General features: G+C 46.6%; 1 protein-coding gene across 1 annotated transcript in view; it reads left to right on the top strand.

Moving 5' to 3' along the window:
- The window catches only part of LOC132390630 (prolyl 3-hydroxylase 2-like), a 158,719-nt gene that overhangs the window by 52,006 nt on the left and 86,669 nt on the right, over positions 1-20,044 (top strand). Inside the window, exon 2 of the mRNA XM_059963227.1 lies at positions 737-835. Coding sequence (XP_059819210.1) covers positions 737-835 — 99 coding nt within the window. The remainder of the gene's footprint in view (positions 1-736; positions 836-20,044) is intronic.

Here is a 20,044-nt window from a genome sequence, read left to right as displayed (position 1 = left end):
ATCCTGCCATCTCTGGGGTCCCGTCACTAGGACAGTGAGACTGTGAGACTAATGAATATCCTGCCATCTCTGGGGTCCCGTCACTAGGACAGCGAGACTGTGAGACTAATGAATATCCTGCCATCACTGGGGTCCTGTCACTGGGACAGCGAGACTGTGAGACTAATGAATATCCTGCCATCTCTGGGGTCCTGTCACTGGGACAGCGAGACTGTGAGACTAATGAATATCCTGCCATCACTGGGGTCCCGTCACTGGGACAGTCAAACTGTGAGACTAGTGAATATCCTGCCGTCACTGGGGTCCCATCACTGGGACAGCTGTTCTAGTTGTCCCACTATTGGAAGGATGCTGAGGCTTTGGGGAGGGTGCAGAAGAGTTTTACTGGGATGCTGCCTGGTTTCGAGAGTGTGTGCTATCACGAGACACTGGATAACCCTGGGTTGTTTTCTCTGGTGTGGCAGATGCTGAGGGGAGATCTGATAGAGGTTTATAAGTTGCATAGATAGAGCACACAAAGTTTGTGCATTTCCCAGAGTTCAAATGTCCATACCAGAGGACATGCATTGAAGGTGGGGGGGGATAGATTCAAAAGGGATGTGAGGGCTAAGTTTTTTACTCAGAATGATGAATGCCTGGAATGGTGGTAGAGGTGAGTGTGTTAGAGGCTGTTAAGAGGTGTTTGGATGGGCATGTGCATATGTAACGCTTATGTGACAGGCTGGTGTATGTCTAGGGGAAAATTCCAGCCACTCGCCAACCCTGCCTCCCGTATACGCAGATGCTGTGGATACACGTTAATGCAACGTCACACACAATTTCAAGCTCACACCAGGTACTGTTACAGAATACACTGTATAAATCTTACTAGAACTAAGTGATTAATAACAATACAATATATATGAAGGAAAAGAAAATAAAGAAAAGGCGCCAAAATTTATCAGAGTTCAGTCAATTTAGTGCCCCTCGTTGGAGCTCAACCATCAAACCGTTCGACTCCTCATCGCTCTCCTCCGACCTCCACTTTCCTGCAGCTGGGACCACTTGAAGTGGTCAACCTCGCAGTGTGGGACACGTCCATCTTCTTCGCCGTCTTCTCCCCAACTCCTGAAAAGACCGCGAAATCCCAGCTCCCAGACCCACAAGGGAAAATAACATCCAACCCAATTAGTTAACAAATGAATACAATCCCCATTATCAGCACCTTTAACCTAAACAGGTTGCGAGAAGCTTCGAGAATGCTCTGCAAGAAAACACTCCCTCACTAGTTAGCAAAACAAAAAGCAGTTTTACTTTTAACAAAGAAGCCATTTTGATTAACATACGCAGTATGCCCGGGATTGAAGTGCCAGTAGCTGTGGAATCATGAATACCCAGTAGTGCCGAGATGGATAGAGTTAAGATTGTAAACTGGTGCGTTTTAGAGGATATACCGGTGCATTATGCGTGTGTAGTGAGCGAAGGTGATTACCCACACGATGGGTACCTGTCAGTGAGATTGGAATTCTCAGAGGATGATGTGCGAGTGTCCGAAGCTATTGAGATGTTGGTGTGTCCGGACCTGGTGGAAACCAGTGGTGCAGCCCTCCTGGTGTGGACTAACTCCCCCCTTGTGTGATGGCTCCTGGGAGTCTGTAAGGAGAAGGGGAGGGAGAACTTTCTGGAGACCCTCTCAGTACATCCAGTGTTTCGGACTGGATCCGGAGTGTAAACGAGGGACAGTGTGGCGTACGCAGGCGAGGCCTAAGGTGATCCGACTGGGGGAGGTGGCACTTGTGATGGGGACCCCCAGATTCTCCGGAGTGCTGGCGGGCAAAGCCCTGTTAGTAGATGCCCTGGATGATCTTAAGGGGGAGACACAATTTCCGGCGGGGGTGCTGGTGAGGCCCGAAGTGCAGAGGCCAGCGGTGGTATATGGCCAGTGGATAACTGTGAGTGTCAGGAACACTGCGGAGAGAGAAATCGCCTTTGAGAGGGATGACGCTGGTGCATTTGTTCCTGGTGACGGTAATGTTGTCTAGTGCCCCTGTGAGGCCCACTAAGGGGGAAGGATAGGAAAACCGAGGAAAGCTGAACGCTGAGGCCTTTAACTTTGGGGACTCTCCTGTGCCGCCGGAGTGGAAACGCAGGCTGCTGGACAAGATGCTGAAGCTGGAAGATGTCTTTTCTCGGGGTGACTTTGATGTGGACTGCTCCAAAAGCACCCGTCACACCATCCGAGTGACACCCCGTTCAGAGAGAGGTCATGGCGACTGGCCCTGGCAGATGTGGAAAATGTGCGGCAGCACTTGTGCGAGCTGAAGGGAGCTGGAATCATCACTGAGTCCCGAAGCCCCTATGTGTTCCCAATAGTAGTGGCCCGGAAGAAGAACAGGAGGGTGCGTATGAGTGTGGACTATAGGACTTTGAGTTGGCAAACTGTCCCTGACCAGTATACCGTCCCGAGGGTCGAGGACGCGTTGGCCTGCCTGAGCGGTGCGAAGTGGTTCAGTGTGCTGGACTCGAGGAGTGGGTGCTACCAGATCCCGATGAGTGAGGGCAATAAAGAGAAGACAGCCTTCATCTGCCCGCTGGGGTTCTTTCAGTTTGGTGCTGGTGTATCTAGATGATTTGATAGTGTTTGGATCTACTTGGGAGAAACGTGAGGAGAGGCTGATGAAGGAGTTAAGCATATAAGGAAGATGGAGGGATATGGCCATGGTGTGGGTAAGAGGGATTAGTGTTTGGGTGATTTTGATTTGCTTTTAGCTGGTTCAGCACAGCATTGTGGGCCGAATGGCCTGTTCCCGTACAGTACTGTTTACCTGTGCTGTGCACGACAAGCAGGTGGAATTTATTTTATTAAGCTATTTATGATATTTTGTGCTGTGTTATATATGTTGTGTGCTTGCACCATGGTCCAGAGAATGTTTCATTTGGTTATACAGTCAGATGACAGTAAGCAAACTTGGAACACTACGGCACAGTACAGGTCCTTTGGCCCACAAAGTTGTGCCAATCTTTTTGCCCGACTCCAAGATCGCTCTCACCCTTCTCTGCTACAAAACCCTCCACATTTCTATCATCCATGTGCCTCTCTAAGAGACTCTTGAATATCTCTAATGCAGTGGTCCCCAACCAAAGCATGTGCTATCGGGCCGCGAGGAAACGATATGATTTGGCAAGATGAAACAGTATGAGTCAGCTGCACCTTTCCTCTTACCCCGTCACGCCCACTGTTGAACTTGAACGCACGCGAGGTCATCCGTTGGTCATTAACCTACAACTACAGTCGGCCCTCCTTATCCGCGGATTCCGCATGCGTGAATTCAACCAACCGCGGATCGTGAAAACCCAGAAGTGCTCTTCCAGCACTTGTTGTTCGAGCATTACAGACTTTTTTTCTTGTCATTATTCCCTAAACAATGCAGTATAACAACTATTTTACATAGCATTTACATTGTATTAGGTATTATAAGTAATCTAGGGATGACAAAGTATACGGGAGGACGTGCATGGGTTATCGTGCATTGCGATTGAAAATAATTGTAAGTTCTTGTACTAAGTAAGTCAAAACAGGTACATCCAGAATTATTTAGTGTCAGTTAGTCAAATGTTTGTCTTAGTATATAGTACATATTTTACCTATAAAACACTTAAGAACGTATGTTTCAGCGCCGGGCTCGGGTACGGAAGTTCTCGGGACTCGAGACAGATCGCTCCCTAGTGCGCTCTCCACTGTGCCAGGTTGATGTGGAGGATCAAAAACCCAAAACCCAATGATTAAACCACTGCGTTGCTTAGTAATAATTGTAGCTTTCATCGGGGTAGAGCCTTTCTCACTTTATAATTGTTCCGATTGTTGATCGACATAACCTAACCCTTTTCCAGTGACCGATGACGTTTCACCTCTTTCCGATCGCTTTATTATTTCCACTTTATTTTCAATCGTGATTGTGATTATTTGCGTGAACAGAAACACTGCGCTCTCAGAGCTCTGGCGCCAGGTCCTAATGTCCACTGCACTGAGACAGGTTAAATAAGGTCTGGGGTTCTGCTGGGTCCTAAGGTCTAGCAGATTGGGACAGGTTGAATAAGGGACTTGAGCATCTGCGAATTTTGGTATCCGCGAGGGGTCCCGGAACCAATCCCTCGCAGATAAGGAGGACCGACTGTACTTGATGAGTAAAAAAAACAAACATCGCTTGAGAGTTTCTTTGGAGGAGGTGGTAGGGGACATAAAAGGCCTAACGATGATGATAACGTAGAGGCAGCTGAGGCTGAGACTGCAAAAAGAAAAGAAAACTTCCTTCAACAGAAAATACGACGAGTCGTACATAAAATATGGCTTTAATGCGACCGGTGATTCGCATGCTCCAAGCCCCCCCGTGTGATATGTGGAGATAAGCTGTCTAATGAGGCAATGAAGCCCTCAAAACTGCTTCGGCACCCTGAGTCCAAGCACCCTGCACTTAAAGACAAAGCCGTTGAGTTTTTTTGAGCAGAAAAAACGTGAGCAAGCGGGACAGAAGCAAGTGCTGAGAGCCACCACCTCCACAAATGCTGCTGCTCTGAGAGCATCGTACTCAGTGGCCAGCCATACTGCTGAGGCTAAGGAGCCTTTCACTGTTGGTGAAGAATTGATTCGGCCTGCTGCCAAGGACATGAACTGTTGGGAGAAGCTGCAGCTAACAAGATGGCACAGGTTTCTCTTTCTGCTACCACAGTTTCAAGGAGAATCGATGACATTGCAGAGGACATCGAAGCACAGCTGTTGGAACGGATAAGCAAGTCACCATGGTATGCTGTCCAGGTCAACGAGTCTACCGATGTCGACAACAAGGCAATAATGCTGGTTTATGTACAATATATATTTCAAGATGTGCACGAGTATATGTTGTGTGCACTGCCACTGCCACCTAACACAACTAGGGCAGAGCTATTCAAGTCTTTGAATGACTACATGTCAGGCAAACTGGACTGGTCACTCTGTCTTGGAATATGCAGACGGGGCTGCAGCTATGACTGGATGGCTATCTAGTTTCACTACCCGAGTCAAAGGGATTGCTCCTGAATGCCAGTCTACACATTGTGTCATACAAAGGGAAATGCTGGCTAGCTGAAAAATGTCACCTGATCTTAAAAGCGTATTGAGTGACGTTGTTGAAGTTATCAATCACAACAAAGCAAAAACCCTTAACTCACGTCTGTTTGAGCAGCTTTGTGAGGAAATGGATGCAGAGCACAAGCACCTTCTCTTCCACACTGAAGTCAGGTGGCTATCGAGGGGGAGAGCCCTGGCCAGGGTTTTTGAGTTGAGAGAGCCGCTACAGAGATTTCTTTCAGGAAAATAGTCACCACTGGCAGCACACTTCAGTGATGAGGAGCGGATAGCAAAACCCGCTTATCTGTGTGACATCTTCAATCAGCTCAATGAACTCAATTTGTCACTTCAAGGGAGAATGACAACTGCCTTCGAGTTGGCAGATAAAGTGTCTGCTTTCAAAGCCAAACTGGAACTGTGGGGACGGCGAGTGGACAGAGGCATAGTTGACATGTTCCCAACATTAGCTGGGATTTTGGGAGAGACTGAGGCTGCGCCGTCCTTCTCACAGCTGGTGCACGATCACCGATCTTTGCTGTTGACAGAATTCGAGCTTTACTTCCCAACTGCAAATGACCCAAGGCGTGCAAAAGAATGGGTCCGTGACCCATTTGTGAATGTCCCCGGTGAATCACCCATGCCAGCGCGGGAAGAAGATCAACTCCTCGAGCTTGCAAATGACGGTGGGCTGAAAAGTATGTTTGACGTAACATCTCTGCTGGCATTCTGGATCAAAGTCAAGGCTGAATATCCTGAAATAGCCACGAAAGCATTGAAAACGTTGCTTCCATTTCCAACAACATATCTCTCTGTAGTGGGGTTTTCTGCAATGAAAACTAAATTGTGGAATAGACTGGAGATAAGGAACCCCCTTCGACTATAGCCGTCTCCCATCACCCCTCGATGGGACCATCTTGTTTCAGGGAAACAAGCCCAGGGCTCCCACTGATTCAGTGATATTGGTGTGTTGTATTGGTATTTTATATGTTCATACGAAGAAAATATATGCTGTGTGTTTAATATCCAAACGTTACTTAAAATGTTATGATGCTATTGACTTATAAGTGACTTATAATTGATTTATCACTATATTCACGTGGGGAAAATATGTGCTGTGTTTAATATTAAATTCGTTAGATAAACCCTTTTAGAAATGAAATTGAGTGTATTGGCCACTTTTAAGTGACTTATAGTTGACTTATCACATATATTCCGGTCGTGATTAATACCCACACCGCCCCCTCACTCGGCCGGTCCGCAAGAATATCGTCAATATTAAACTGGTCCGCGGTGCAAAGAAGGTTGGTGACCCCGGTCTAATGTAGCTGCCGCTACCACATTTTACACACCCACCACTCTCTGTGTAAAATAAAACACCCCTGATATCCCCCCTCCTCTACTTTCTCCTTAAAATGATGCCCCCTCGTATTAGCCATTTCTCTCCCGAAGAAAGAGATAAGGCTTTCAACTTGATCCATGCCTCATCGTCTTGTACGCCTCAGTCAAGTCGCCTCTCATCTTCCAGCGCTCCAAAGAGAAAAGTCCTAGCTCACAGCCTCTCCTCATAAGACATGCTCTCTCATCTCGGCAGCTCCCTGGTAAATCTCTGCACTCTCTCTAAAGTTGATCAGAAAAAGAAGACATTTTACAAATGCTAGAAATCTTGTAAAATATACAGAAAATTCTTCCCATTCTTTGTGAGGGGGAAAAAAAACACTACCTCTGCTATCCCCCCATATCCCCAGTACTTTCCTCCAATCAACTTATAATTATGCTCCCTTGTTTTAGCCATTTCCACCCAGGGAGAAAAGGATAATCTTTCCCAAACCACCCCCCCCCCCCAAACAGTTGCACTGCCCTGCATCATCTGCCTGCTACCTGCCACCCCCACGCACCGGCTCTCCCGCATCTCCCCAACAGGCCTGCAGCCATAACAGCTGCATTGTGCTGGTATTCACAGTTACCCTGGAGAGCCGGCTTCAAAGTCTTTCAAATTCTCCTCAATCCAGGCATGCTTTTGCAAACGAAAAAGGTTTTAAATGAATGGCCAGCAGTGGGAAAACTGGACTCAGTAACTGCCACACAGCCCTGATTGTATGGTTGGCTCTGGAGACTCCATAAATCGGCTGGTTCTCCCACAGGAACCCCCTGCAGTAAACCCAGCCAGCTCCAGTATCCAGCACACCTTCCAAAGATTAAAAAATGTATGAATTACAATAAGAAATATAAAAAATCAAATTACACAAGTAGAGCAAAAAGAGACCAGTAAAAGAAAAGGAAATGGTGAGGAAGTGTTGGCGGGTTCACTGTCCACTCAGAAATCTGATGGTGGAGGGGAAGAAGCTGTCCCTGAAATGTTGAGTGTGTGTCTTCAGGCTGCTGTACCTCCTCCCTCGTGCTAGCAGTCAGAAGAGTAGGTCATGGTAGCATAGCAGTTTACACGACAGTATTACAGCTCAAGGCATCAGAGTTGAGAGTTCAATTCTGCGCTGCTCTGTAAGGAGTCTCTACGTTCTGTCCGCGGCATGTGTGGATTTCCTCTGGGTGCATCGGACTCCTCCTGTCACCGTCGATAGTCAAACAGAGAAGTTAATTGGTCGTTATAAATTGTCCCATGATTTAGGTTTGCTGGGGAGGCGTGGCTTGAAGGGTTGCTCTGTGCTCTATCACTAACATTGAATAAAAATGAGAGGTGACCTGATGGAGGTGTACAAGATGATGAGAGGCATTGATCGTGTGGATAGTCAGAGACTTTTTCCCAGGGCTGAAATGGTTGCCACAAGAGGACACAGGTTTAAGGTGCTGGGGAGTAGGTACAGAGGAGATGTCAGGGGTAAGTTTTTTTTACTCAGAGTGGTGAGTGCGTGGAATGGGCTGCCAGCAGCGGTGGTGGAGGTGGATACGATAGGGTCTTTTAAGAGAGTTTTGGATAGGTACATGGAGCTCAGAAACCTAGGGTGTTATGGGTAATCCTAGGTAATTTCTAAGGCATGGACACATTCGGCACAGCTTTGTGGGTCGAAGGGCCTGTATTGTGTTGTAGCTTTTTTATGTTTTCTGTAACTGTCCTGGGTGATGCAGCCAGGTAGAATGCCTCCATCTGTAGACATCTATGAGAGCCTTTGATGGTAGCATTGAGCAGAGGGCATCTCCTCGATGATGGAGGCCCTTCATAACAGATGCTGCCTTTTGAAGTTCAAGTTGTCATTCAACCACACGTGAATACCCATGGATACAGCTGACTGAAACTGCGTTACTCTGGGGCCAAGTTGTGAAACAGTGCAGCAGTCACACACAGCACAAGGCACATATAAGATAGCAAGCATTATTAGCTATCATTAAAATACTGTCACACAAAAAAATATAGCCCAAGACCCTGAGTCCATGAATGTTGCAGCAGTCTGCAGTCGAACACAGTACAATTTGCCTTCTTCCTAGTGAACACTGGGGGGCAGCACTGACTCCAGCATGGGCACTGCGCCAAACTGCCTCTGTTGGAGTACACCAACTCCGATGCCTCTCTCCTGGGGGGCCTGAGGCCTGGTCCTCTCTACAAACGAGGCCACACAGCCCCTGCCATCTGCACATTTACTTCCTGCATCAACTCCTCCGAAGCCCCTCAGACACGGTCAGTGGCCAAACCGCACCAAGTCTGGCTCCTTCGGTTTCTCTGCCAATGAACAACTCACTGATGGGGTAGACCTGCAGTACCTTCAGTTCTTAATGTCCGGCACGGTCTTGCCATCATGAAATTTATGTTTAAAAAGGACAATAGCACCTTTGGTTGATTCTGTAAAGCTGCTGTGATCAAAAACGCCATCGTGTTACTGGAAGATCCTTCTGAAGATGTCCTCAGTGCTGGAGAGGCTGGTGCTCATGTTAGATATGAAAGTGCAGCATTGTGATTGCTGTTAGAGAATCATGGCTGATCTCCCTAAAGGCAGCTGTCTCTGTGGTCCTCACAGATCTGGGAATGCAGGCGGTGGGGTGGGGGGGGGGGGGGGGATTGGGGATGACTGAGCGAGACGGTGGCCAGGATAAGACCATAAAAACAGAAGTAGGCATTCCATCATGGCTGATACATTATCCCTCTGAATCCCATTCTCCTTGCTTCTCCCTGACTAATCAAGAACCTGTTAACCTCAGCTTTAAATATACCCAATGACTTGGCCTCCGCAGCCATCTGTGGCAATGAATTCCACAGATTCACCACCCTTTGACTAAAGAAATTCTTCCTCATCTCCGTTCAAAATAGATGTCCCTCTAATCTGAGGCTGTGCCCTCATCATAGACTCCCCACTGTAAGAAACATCCTCTCCACTCTCCACACCTTTTGATAAAATGGCAGCATGTGCAAATGCAGCAGTCTCTCAAAGGCCACCCAAAGGTGCTTTTTTTCTTTATAAATTATTTTTTACAATTCAAAGACAATTCTGTTCCACTTCGGGTACTGCTGGGCTAATCCATCAGTGAGCTGCTCGTTGATCAGAGAAGCTGGACTGGTGTTGGAGGAAGAGTTGGCTGAGACGTTGGAGAGGGAGGCTGTTCGGATTCCAAAGAAGCCCGCTGATGAGTCGGAGAAGCCGGATTGGGTACAGAGGAGCTGACCTGGCTGCAGATCATGTTGTAGCCCGCTACTCGTAAGCATCGGAGTTGGTGCAGTATAAAAGTGGGAGCTTGTCTCAGACATTTCACTTGCAAACGCAAGACTCTTGGACAGTGATAATGTAAGTTGCCTCGAGCCTGTTACTCTTGTCTAGTGGAGGGGCAGACAACATGGGAGCTGTGTAGTCTCGGTTGTTGCGAGAACTAGGCCTCAAGCCTTGGGCTAGACTGCTGCTGCAGACCAGATGAGAGATGAGGTCTTGGACTGTAGATGTTTTTTATGTGAATAGGCTTCTTTGCTCAATATTTGAATTATGTTACTCGCTATTTTTGAACGTTTGCTTCCTCTTTTGAATGTTTTACACCTTGGCCCCAGAGGAATGCTGTCTCATTCAGCTGCACGTACATATGGTTTTAATAATAATTAAACTTGATTTAATACTCCGTGGGGCTTTCAATTATCCAGAATCGGAATCAGGTTTATTATCACTGGCATATGACGTGAAATTTGTCAGCAGCAGTTCAATGCAGTACATAACAGAAGAAGAAAAAATAATAAATAAACCAGTAAATCTTATTCTGTATACTTTATACAGTATACGTATATTGAATAGATTAAAATCATGCAAAAACAGAAATCCTATATATTAAAAAGTGAGGTAGTGTCCAAAGCTTCAATGTCCATTTAGGAATCAGATGGCAGAGGGGAAGAAGCTGTTTCTGAATCACTGAGTGTGTGTCTTCAGGCTTCTGTATCTCCTAAAGCAGTGAGAAAAGGGCATGCCCTCTGTGCTGGAGATCCTTAATAATGGACGCTGCCTTTCTGAGACACCGCTCCTTGAAGATGTCCTGGGTACTTTGTAAGCTAGTACCCAAGATGGAGCTGATTAAATTTACATCCCTCTGCAGCTTCTTTTGGTCCTGTACAGTAGCCCCCCCCATACCAGACGGCGATGCAGCCTGTCAGAATGCTCTCCACGGTACATCTATAGAAATTTTTGAGTGTATTTGTTGACATACTAAATCTCTTCAAACTTCTAATGAAGTATAGCCACTGTCTTGCCTTCTTTATGACTACATCGATATGTTGGGACCAGGTTAGATCCTCAGAGATCTTGATACCCAGGAACTTGAAGCTCCTCACTCTCTCTACTTCTGATCCCTCTGTGAGGATTGGTTTGTGTTCCTTCGTCTTACCCTTCCTGAAGTCCACAATCAGCTCTTTCGTCTTACTGACGTTGAGTGCCAGGTTGTTGCTGTGGCACAACTCCACTGGTTGGCATATCTCACTCCTGTACGCCCTCTTGTCACCACCTGAGATTCTACCAACAATGCTTGTATCGTCAGCAAATTTATAGATGGTATTTGAGCTGTACCTAGTCACACAGTCATGTGTATACAGAGAGTAGAGCAGTGGGCTAAGCACTCACCCCTGAGGTGAACCAGTGTTGATCATCAGCGAGGAGGATTTGTTATCACCAATCCGCACAGATTGTGGTCTTCCGGTTAGGAAGTCGAGGATCCAATTGCAGAGGGAGGTACAGAGGCCCAGGTTCTGTAGCTTCTCAGTCAGGATTGTGGGAATGTTGGTATTAAATGCTGAGCTATAGTCGATGAACAGCATCCTGACATGGGTGTTTGTGTTGTCTAGTTGGTCTAAGGCTGTGTAGAGGGCCATTGAGATTGCATCTGCCATTGACATATTGTGGCGATAGGCAAATTGCAATGGGTCCAGGTCCTTGCTCAGGCAGCAGTTCAGTCTAGTCACAACCAACCTCTCAAAGTATTTCTGTACTGTACTGTAGATGTGTTACCGGGCAATAGTCATTAAGGCAGCTCATGTTATTCTTCTGAGCAACTGGAATATTCAATAGGTTTCTCTGAGATCCCCCTCGTTTTTCTAAACTGCAGCAAGTACAGGCCCAGAGCCATCAAACACTCCTCACATTCCTGGAATCTTTGGATTTCCTTTTTAAGTGTTGAACCTTGGAGGGGGAACTATCTCTGCCTCCTTTCATTCCTGGAATCATTCTTGCGAACCGCTCCAGCGGCAGCACATCCGCTCACAGGTGCGGTCTGGCTAGTGCCCATCCGGTCTCAGAATTCGAGGTTGACTGTCCAGGACTGAGCTTGAGAATTCCCATAGATTCATTACTGTCCATACACATCATACAGGTAGAACAGTAAAGGCATTTGTCAGTCATTCTGGGTCCCTTATCGAAGTAAAGGCGTTGGAGAGGGTCCAGACGACATAAGAAACATGAGCAGGAGTCAGCCATCTGGCCCATCGAACCTGCTCCGCCATTCAATAAGATCATGGCTGATCTGACCATGGACTCATCTCCACCAACCTGCATTTTCCCCACAACCCTTAATTCCCCTGCTATGTGAAAATCTCTCCAACATTGTCTTAAATATATTTATATTTACTGAAAAAAAATTTAACTGAGGAATTTAATGAGCAAGAATCTGGAAATGAAGGGGTTAATGTACACAGAGTGTTTGATGGTCCTGGGCCTGTGCTCGCTGGAGTTTAGAAAAATGGGCGGGAATCTCATTGAAACTTATTGCATATTGAAAAGTTTAGATAGAGTGGATGTGATGAGGATGTTTCCTATAGTGGGAGAGGGTGGTGAATCTGTGTAATTCACTGCCACAGGCGGCTGTGGAGGCCAAGTCATTGGGTATATTTAAAGCAGAGTTTGATAGGTTCTTGATTAGAAACATAGAAAATAGGTGCAGGAGTAGGGCATTCGCCCCTTCGAGCCTGCACCTCCATTCAGTATGATCATGGCTGATCATCCAACTCAGAACCCTGTACCTGCTTTCCCTCCATACCCCCTGATCCCTTTAGCCACAAGGGCCATATCTAATTTCTTCTTAAATATAGCCAATGAGCCGGCCTCAACTGTTTCCTGTGGCAGAGAATTCCACAGATTCACCACTCTCTGTGTGAAGTTCTTCCTCATCTTGGTCCTAAAAGGCTTCCCCTTTATCTTTAAACTGTGACCCCTCGTTCTGGACTTCCCCAACATTGGAAACAATCTTCCTGCATCTCGCCCAGGGGTCGGCAACCCGCGGCTCCGGAGCTGCATGCAACTCTTTCATCTCTGTGCTGCGGCTCCCCGTGGTTTGTTAGTTTTTGAAATGTAATTTGAAATTTGAAGATTATGGTGATCTTGTACAATCTAAATAAAACGTTGTGGAGACCCCAATTCCTGGCACATCTGAACCGGCTCACAATTAGCCACCGTTCCGGCTGAGGGAGATAGCCTACAGGGGTTTGTGAGTACATGTCTTTTGGAGCTTCCGCGCCCACGGGGACGGGTTGAGGGAGGCTTTAAAGCAAGGCTGTTTAGTTCGAATAAAGTTACCTTTGACTGCAGTGTCTTTATTTTAGCGCTGCGTGTAGCACACTGCTACAACGTGTTTTTTATCGCTATTAATATACATCACCACTGCCAATGCCTGACACCCGCCAGTGCGCGCTTTCTTTTAATTCTTCGATCCAAGGTAGGCTAACTATGGAGTAACCTTCAACCCAACGTCTTTTTTTCAGAGTTCAAAATGTTTTTGTTGCATGCAGAAATGTAATTTCATTTTCTCTGCAGGAGTTCATCAATTTCATAAATGCAACACATTATAGTTTGTTTATACATAGCATAAAGGCAAAAAAAACCGTTGTATGCAGTGTTATTTCATTTTAAATGTCAAACGGGTTTTGTGACTCCCAGTGTTTTCTTTTCTGTGGGAAATGGGTCCATATGGCTCTTTCAGTGGTAAACGTTGCCGACCCCTGATCTAGCCTGTCGAATCCCTTTAGAATTTTATATGTTCCAATAAGATCCTCCCTCAATCTTCTAAATTCCAGTGAGTATAAACCTAGTCGATCCAGTCTTTCTTCATATGAAAGTCTTGCCGTCCCAGGAATCAATCTGGTGAACCTTCTCTGTACTCCCTCTATGGCAAGAATGTCTTTCCTCAGTTTAGGGGACCAAAACTGCACCCAATATTCTAGGTGCGGTCTCACCAAGGCCTTGTACAACTGCAGTAGAACCTCCCTGCTCCTGTACTCAAATCCTTTTGCTATGAATGCCAACATACCATTTGCCTTTTCCACCGCCTGCTGTACCTGCATGCCCACCTACAATGACTGGTGTACAATGACACCCGGGTCTCGTTGCATCTCCCCTTTTCCTAATCGGCCACCGTTCAGATAATAATCTCTTTTCCTGTTCTTGCAACCAAAGTGGATAACCTCACATTCATCCACATTAAGTTGCATCTGCCATGAATTTGCCCACTCACCTAACCTATCCAAGTCACCCTGCATCCTCTTAGCATCCTCCTCACAGCTAACACTACCACCCAGCTTCGTGTTAGGGTGTCAAAGGTTACGGTGAGAAGGCAAGCGAATGGGGTTGAGAGGGATAAATAATAAATTTTATGACATTTGCCCGTGATACTAAACCTGATTTTGATTCTAAATCGGGCAAGAGGGAATGGCACCGCAGACATGATGGGCTGAATGGCCTAATTCTCCTCTTGTGTCTTGTGGTGTTATGTAATTGAATGTCTCTGACCCATTCTGAGAGTTACCTGTAAGGGTACATTCTGGTGGAAAAAAATCATTTAAAAGTGCAAATGCTTGCAGTCAGTCGTCGTCATTCCTTTCAAATATAAGACAGACCGTGTTTGAAAACTCACAGACTGAGTTAGAAACGTAATCAAAGTTCCTTCAGTGTCCCTCAGATGTGTGCTGCTCTTGGCTAGCGATCAGAGTGGCCTTGTGCAGCCCAGCATCAGTCTTGGCCACAGCGGCCAAAGCTTGGCTCTGACCATGTGCTCCAGGGAGGCATTCCTGCTTCTTGCTGAGGTGTCTTTGATTTTGCAAGCAAGTGGCCAGGCGGGTGGGCTGAAAAGGTGGTTGATCACATACAGAGTCCTCACTGGCCACATGCGTAGTTCCAGGTGACTGATTACACATAGAACATTACAGCACAGTACAGGCCCTTTGGCCCATTGTGTCATGCTGACCTTTTAACCGACTCTCAGATCAATCTAACCCTTCCCTTCTACATAACACTGAATTTTTCCATCATCGATATGTCTATTTAAATGCATATAATATTTAACAAATGCCCCTAATGTATCAACCACTACCACCACTCCCTGGCGGTGTGTTCCACATACCCACCACTCCACTGTAAAGAATTTACCTCTGACATCACCCCCCCCCCCATCCCTGTACTTTCCTCCTATCACCTTGATACTATGCCTGTTTGGTCCACCTGGGCAAAATGTCTCTGGATATGCACTATTTCATCATCTTTTACAGCTCTATCAATCACCTCTCATACTGATAACGGGTCTTGGCCCGAAAGATCAACTGTTTACCCTCTTCCATAGATGCTGCCTGGCCTGCTGTGTGTTTTATGTGGGCACTTTATGTGAGTTACCTCCTCCTGAGAAAAGCCCCAGCATGCTCAACCTATCCTCATAAAACAAGCTCTCTAATCCAGGCAGCTCCCTGGTGAATCTCCTCTGCACCCTCTCTAATCCAGGCAGCATCCTGGTGAATCTCCTCTGCACCCTCTCTAATCCAGGCAGCTCCCTGGTGAATCTCCTCTGCACCCTCTCTAATCCAGGCAGCATCCTGGTGAATCTCCTCTGCACCCTCTCTAATCCAGACAGCATCCTGGTGAATCTCCTCTGCACCCTCTCTAATCCAGGCAGCATCCGGGTGAATCTCCTCTGCACCCTCTCTAATCCAGACAGCATCCTGGTAAATCTCCTCTGCACCCTCTCTAATCCAGACAGCTCCCTGGTGAATCTCCTCTGCACCCTCTCTAATCCAGGCAGCATCCCGGTGAATCTCCTCTGCACCCTCTCTAATCCAGGCAGCATCCCGGTGAATCTCCTCTGCACCCTCTCTAATCCAGACAGCATCCTGGTAAATCTCCTCTGCACCCTCTCTAATCCAGACAGCTCCCTGGTGAATCTCCTCTGCACCCTCTCTAATCCAGACAGCATCCTGGTGAATCTCCTCTGCACCCTCTCTAATCCAGGCAGCATCCTGGTAAATCTCCTCTGCACCCTCTCTAATCCAGGCAGCATCCTGGTGAATCTCCTCTGCACCCTCTCTAATCCAGACAGCATCCCGGTGAATCTCTTCTGCACCCTCTCTAATCCAGGCAGCATCCCGGTGAATCTCCTCTGCACCCTCTCTAATCCAGGCAGCATCCTGGTAAATCTCCTCTGCACCCTCTCTAATCCAGGCAGCATCCCGGTGAATCTCCTCTGCACCCTCTCTAATCCAGGCAGCATCCTGGTAAATCTCCTCTGCACCCTCTCTAATCCAGACAGCATCCTGGTCAATCTCCTCTGCACCCTCTCTAATCCAGGCAGCATCCTGGTAAATCTCCTCTGCACCCCCTCTAATCCAGGCAGCATCCTGGTGAATCTCCTCTGCACCCTCTCTAATCCAGACAGCATCCTGGTCAATCTCCTCTGCACCCTCTCTAATCCAGGCAGCATCCTGGTAAATCTCCTCTGCACCCTCTCTAATCCAGACAGCATCCTGGTGAATCTCCTCTGCACCCTCTCTAATCCAGACAGCATCCTGGTCAATCTCCTCTGCACCCTCTCTGAAGCTTCCCCATCCTTCCTATAATGAGGCAACGAGAACTGAACACAGCATTCCAAGTGTGGTCTAACTAATCTTATAGAAGTGCTTCATTACTTCACTGCCTTTGAACTCAAATCCCCCGACCAGTGAAAGGCTAATACACTTTATGCCTCTGTTAACCACCCTATCAATGTGCAAGCAACCTTGAGGGATGTTATTTCTTAGTTCAAGAAAGAGAGTTTGGATAGCCCTGGGTATTACCTCTCTGGTGGGCAAATTATTGGAGCAGGTTCTGAGACAGGGTATCCCATGCCTGCTCTGAATTCAGATATAGATAGAAAAATTGGAGGGCTTTGTGGGAGGGCAAGGTTAGATTGCTTCTAGAGAAGGTCAGCACAACACTGTGGGCAGAAGGGCCTGTTACTGTGATGCAGCATTTAATGTTCCATGTTAAAAGTTAGCATGTAATGTGTCATTTGCTTCAACAACCAACACACTCCAAGGATTGCTGGGGACAGCCTGTCTGGCATTGACACAGCATGCCCACAACTCATTGATCCTAACTGGTATGTCTTTTTGAAATGTGGGAGGAAGCTGGAGCACCGACAGGAAACCCACACTGGCACTAGGAGAAAGTGTTATCTCCGCACGGACTGCAGTGGGAATGGCTGACACCGTAAATTGTTACACTAACTGCTGGGCTACTCTGCTGACCGTAAACACATGGGTGCCGAATTAGGCCATTCAGCCCATTCAATCATGGCTGGTTTATTATCCCTCTCAGCACCATTCTTCAGCCTTCTTCCTGTAATCTTTGATGTCCTCATTAATCAAGACACTATCAGCATCCATTTTAAATACACCCAATGACTTGGCCTCCACAGCCATCTTTGGCAGTGAATTACACAGATTCACCGCGCTCTGTCTAAAGAAATTCCTCCTTAACTCTGTACTAAATGAATGCCCTTATTTCTGAGGCTGTCCCTTCTGGTCCTGGACTCCCCAGTCACTATAGGGAACATTTATAGATAGAGTGCAGGACAGGTCCTTCCAGACAATGAGCTGCACTGTCCAGAGACCACTAATTTAACCCTAGCCTAATCACAGGACAATTTGCAATGAGCAATTAATCTACTCAGTGGAACGTCTTTGGACTGTGGGAGGAAACCAGAGCACGCGGGGGAAACCCATGCACAGATGGGGAGAACGTGTAAACTTTCAAACTCAAACTCCACCCCCAGCTTTAATAGTGTCACACTAACCGCAATGCCAGCGTGATACCCATACTCTCTCAGCCTTCTGAGAGCTCGTGCGCAAGGCTCTCATCCACATCAATACTTGGGTAATGAGACGAAAGAATGAGCTGGTGTTTGATTCCCAAATTCCTGTGGAGGAAAATGCAGCTCAGCAGGCATGTGAACAGCTGACCGTGTGCCCAATCTTTCAAAGGCCCCATTCAGCATGTCTTTCGGATATAGGCCCTTGGATTGAGCATTGCTGCGGTCCCCACAGTGGGACCTGTTTGGAAGGTCTACATACCGCTCTCTTTTGATGTGAAGCTTGCCAGAGCAGCTTTTTTTTCCAGAGGTGGCATGGTTTCTGAGAAGCCGGAAGGCAAGAATGTGAGGCTTGTGTTGAATGCTGTGATGTTGAGAACTCCACACAATGTCCTTTCACGGACCAGGCTGCTGGTAGAGTGTGCACAGATTGTGTGGGTGAGGGCCTCTTGCCTCAGGAGCGGAATCTGAATCCAGTCTATTATCAGAGGTCGGTGTTGTGAAATATGTGGCTTTGTGACAGCAGTACAGAACAAAAAATACACAGAGGCATTGCGGTTAGCACAATGCTATTACAGCTCAGGGTGACGCCATTCAATTCCCGCATCTTCTGTAAGAAAGTTCATATAGAAACATAAAAAATAAGTGCAGGAGTAGGCAATTCGGCCCTTCAGGCCTGCACCACTATTCAGTATGGTCATAGCTGATCATCCAACTCAGAACCCTGTACCTGCTTTCTCTCCATACCCCCCGATCCCTTTAACTAGCTTCCTCTTAAATATAGCCAATAAACCGGCCTCAACTGTCTCCTGTGGCAGAGAATTCCACAGATTCACCACTCTCTGTGTGAAGAAGTTTTTCCTCATCTCGGTCCTAAAAGGCTTCCCCTTTATCCTTAAACTGTGACCCCTCATTCTGGACTTTCCCAACATAGGAAACAATCTTCCTGTATCTAGCCTGTCCAATCCTTTTAGAATTTTATACGTTTCAATAAGATCCCCCTCAATCTTCTATATTCCAGTGAGTTTAAGCCTAGTTGATCCAGTCTTTCTTCATATGAAAATCCTGCCATCCCAGGAATCAATCTGGTGAACCTTCTCTGTACTCCCTCTATGGCAAGAATGTCTTTCCTCAGATTAGGGGACCAAAACTGCACACAATATTCTCAGTGCGGTCTCACCAAGGCCTTGTACAACTGCAGTAGAACCTCCCTGCTCCTGTACTCAATCCTTTTGCTATGAATGCCAACATACCATTTGCCTTTTTCACCGCCTGCTGTACCTACATGCCCACTTTCAATGACTGGTGTACAATGACACCCAGGTCTTGTTGCATCTCCCCTTTTCCTAATCGGCCACCGTTCAGATAATAATCTGTTTTCCTGTTCTTGCAACCAAAGTGGATAACCTCACATTTATCCACATTAAATTGCATCTGCCATGAATTTGCCCACTCACCTAACCTATCCAAGTCACCCTGCATCCTCTTAGCATCCTCCTCACAGCTAACACCGCCGCCCAGCTTCGTGTCATCCGCAAACTTGGAGATGCTGCATTAATTCCCTCGTCTAAATCATTAATATATATTGTAAACAACTGGGGTCCCAGCACTGAGCCTTGCGGTACCCCACTAGTCACTGCCTGCCATTCTGAAAAGGTCCTGTTTACTCCTACTCTTTGCTTCCTGTCTCCCAACCAATTCTCTATCCACATCAATACCATACCCCCAATACCGTGTGCTTTAAGTTTGCACACTAATCTGCTGTGTGGGACCTTGTCAAAAGCCTTTTGAAAATCTAAACATACCACATTCACTGGCTCTCCCCTATCCACTCTACTAGTTACATCTTCAAAAAATTCTCTAAGTTTCGTCGGACATGATTTTCCTTTCACTGACTTTGTCCAATGATTTCACCTCTTTCCAAATGTGCTGTTATCACATCTTTGATAACCAAGTCTAGCATTTTCCCCACCACAGATGTCAGACTAACCGGTCTATAGTTCCCCGGTTTCTCTCTCCCTCCTTTTTTAAAAAGTGGGGTTACATTAGCCACCCTCCAATCCTCAGGAACTAATCCAGAATCTAAGGAGTTTTGAAAAATTTATCACTAATGCATCCACTATTTCTTGGGCTACTTCCTTAAGCACTCTGGGATGCAGACCATCTGGCCCTGGGGATTTATCTGCCTTTAATCCTTTCAATTTACCTAACACCACTTCCCTACTAACAAGTATTTCCGGAAGGTTATTTATGTCCTCCTTAGTGAAGACAGAACCAAAGTAGTTTTTCAATTGGTCTGTCATGTCTTTGTTCCCTATGATCAATTCACCTGTTTCTGACTGTAAAGGACCTACATTTGTCTTGACCAATCTTTTTCTTTTCACGTATCTATAAAAGCTTTTACAGTCAGTTTTCATGTTCCCTGCCAGCTTTCTCTCATAATCTTTTTTC

The sequence above is a fragment of the Hypanus sabinus genome, chromosome 2 (assembly GCF_030144855.1).
Source record: "Hypanus sabinus isolate sHypSab1 chromosome 2, sHypSab1.hap1, whole genome shotgun sequence".
NCBI classification, from domain to species: Eukaryota; Metazoa; Chordata; class Chondrichthyes; order Myliobatiformes; family Dasyatidae; genus Hypanus; species Hypanus sabinus.
Note: the sequence above shows the minus strand (reverse complement) of the source record. Positions and strands in the feature narration are given on the sequence as shown.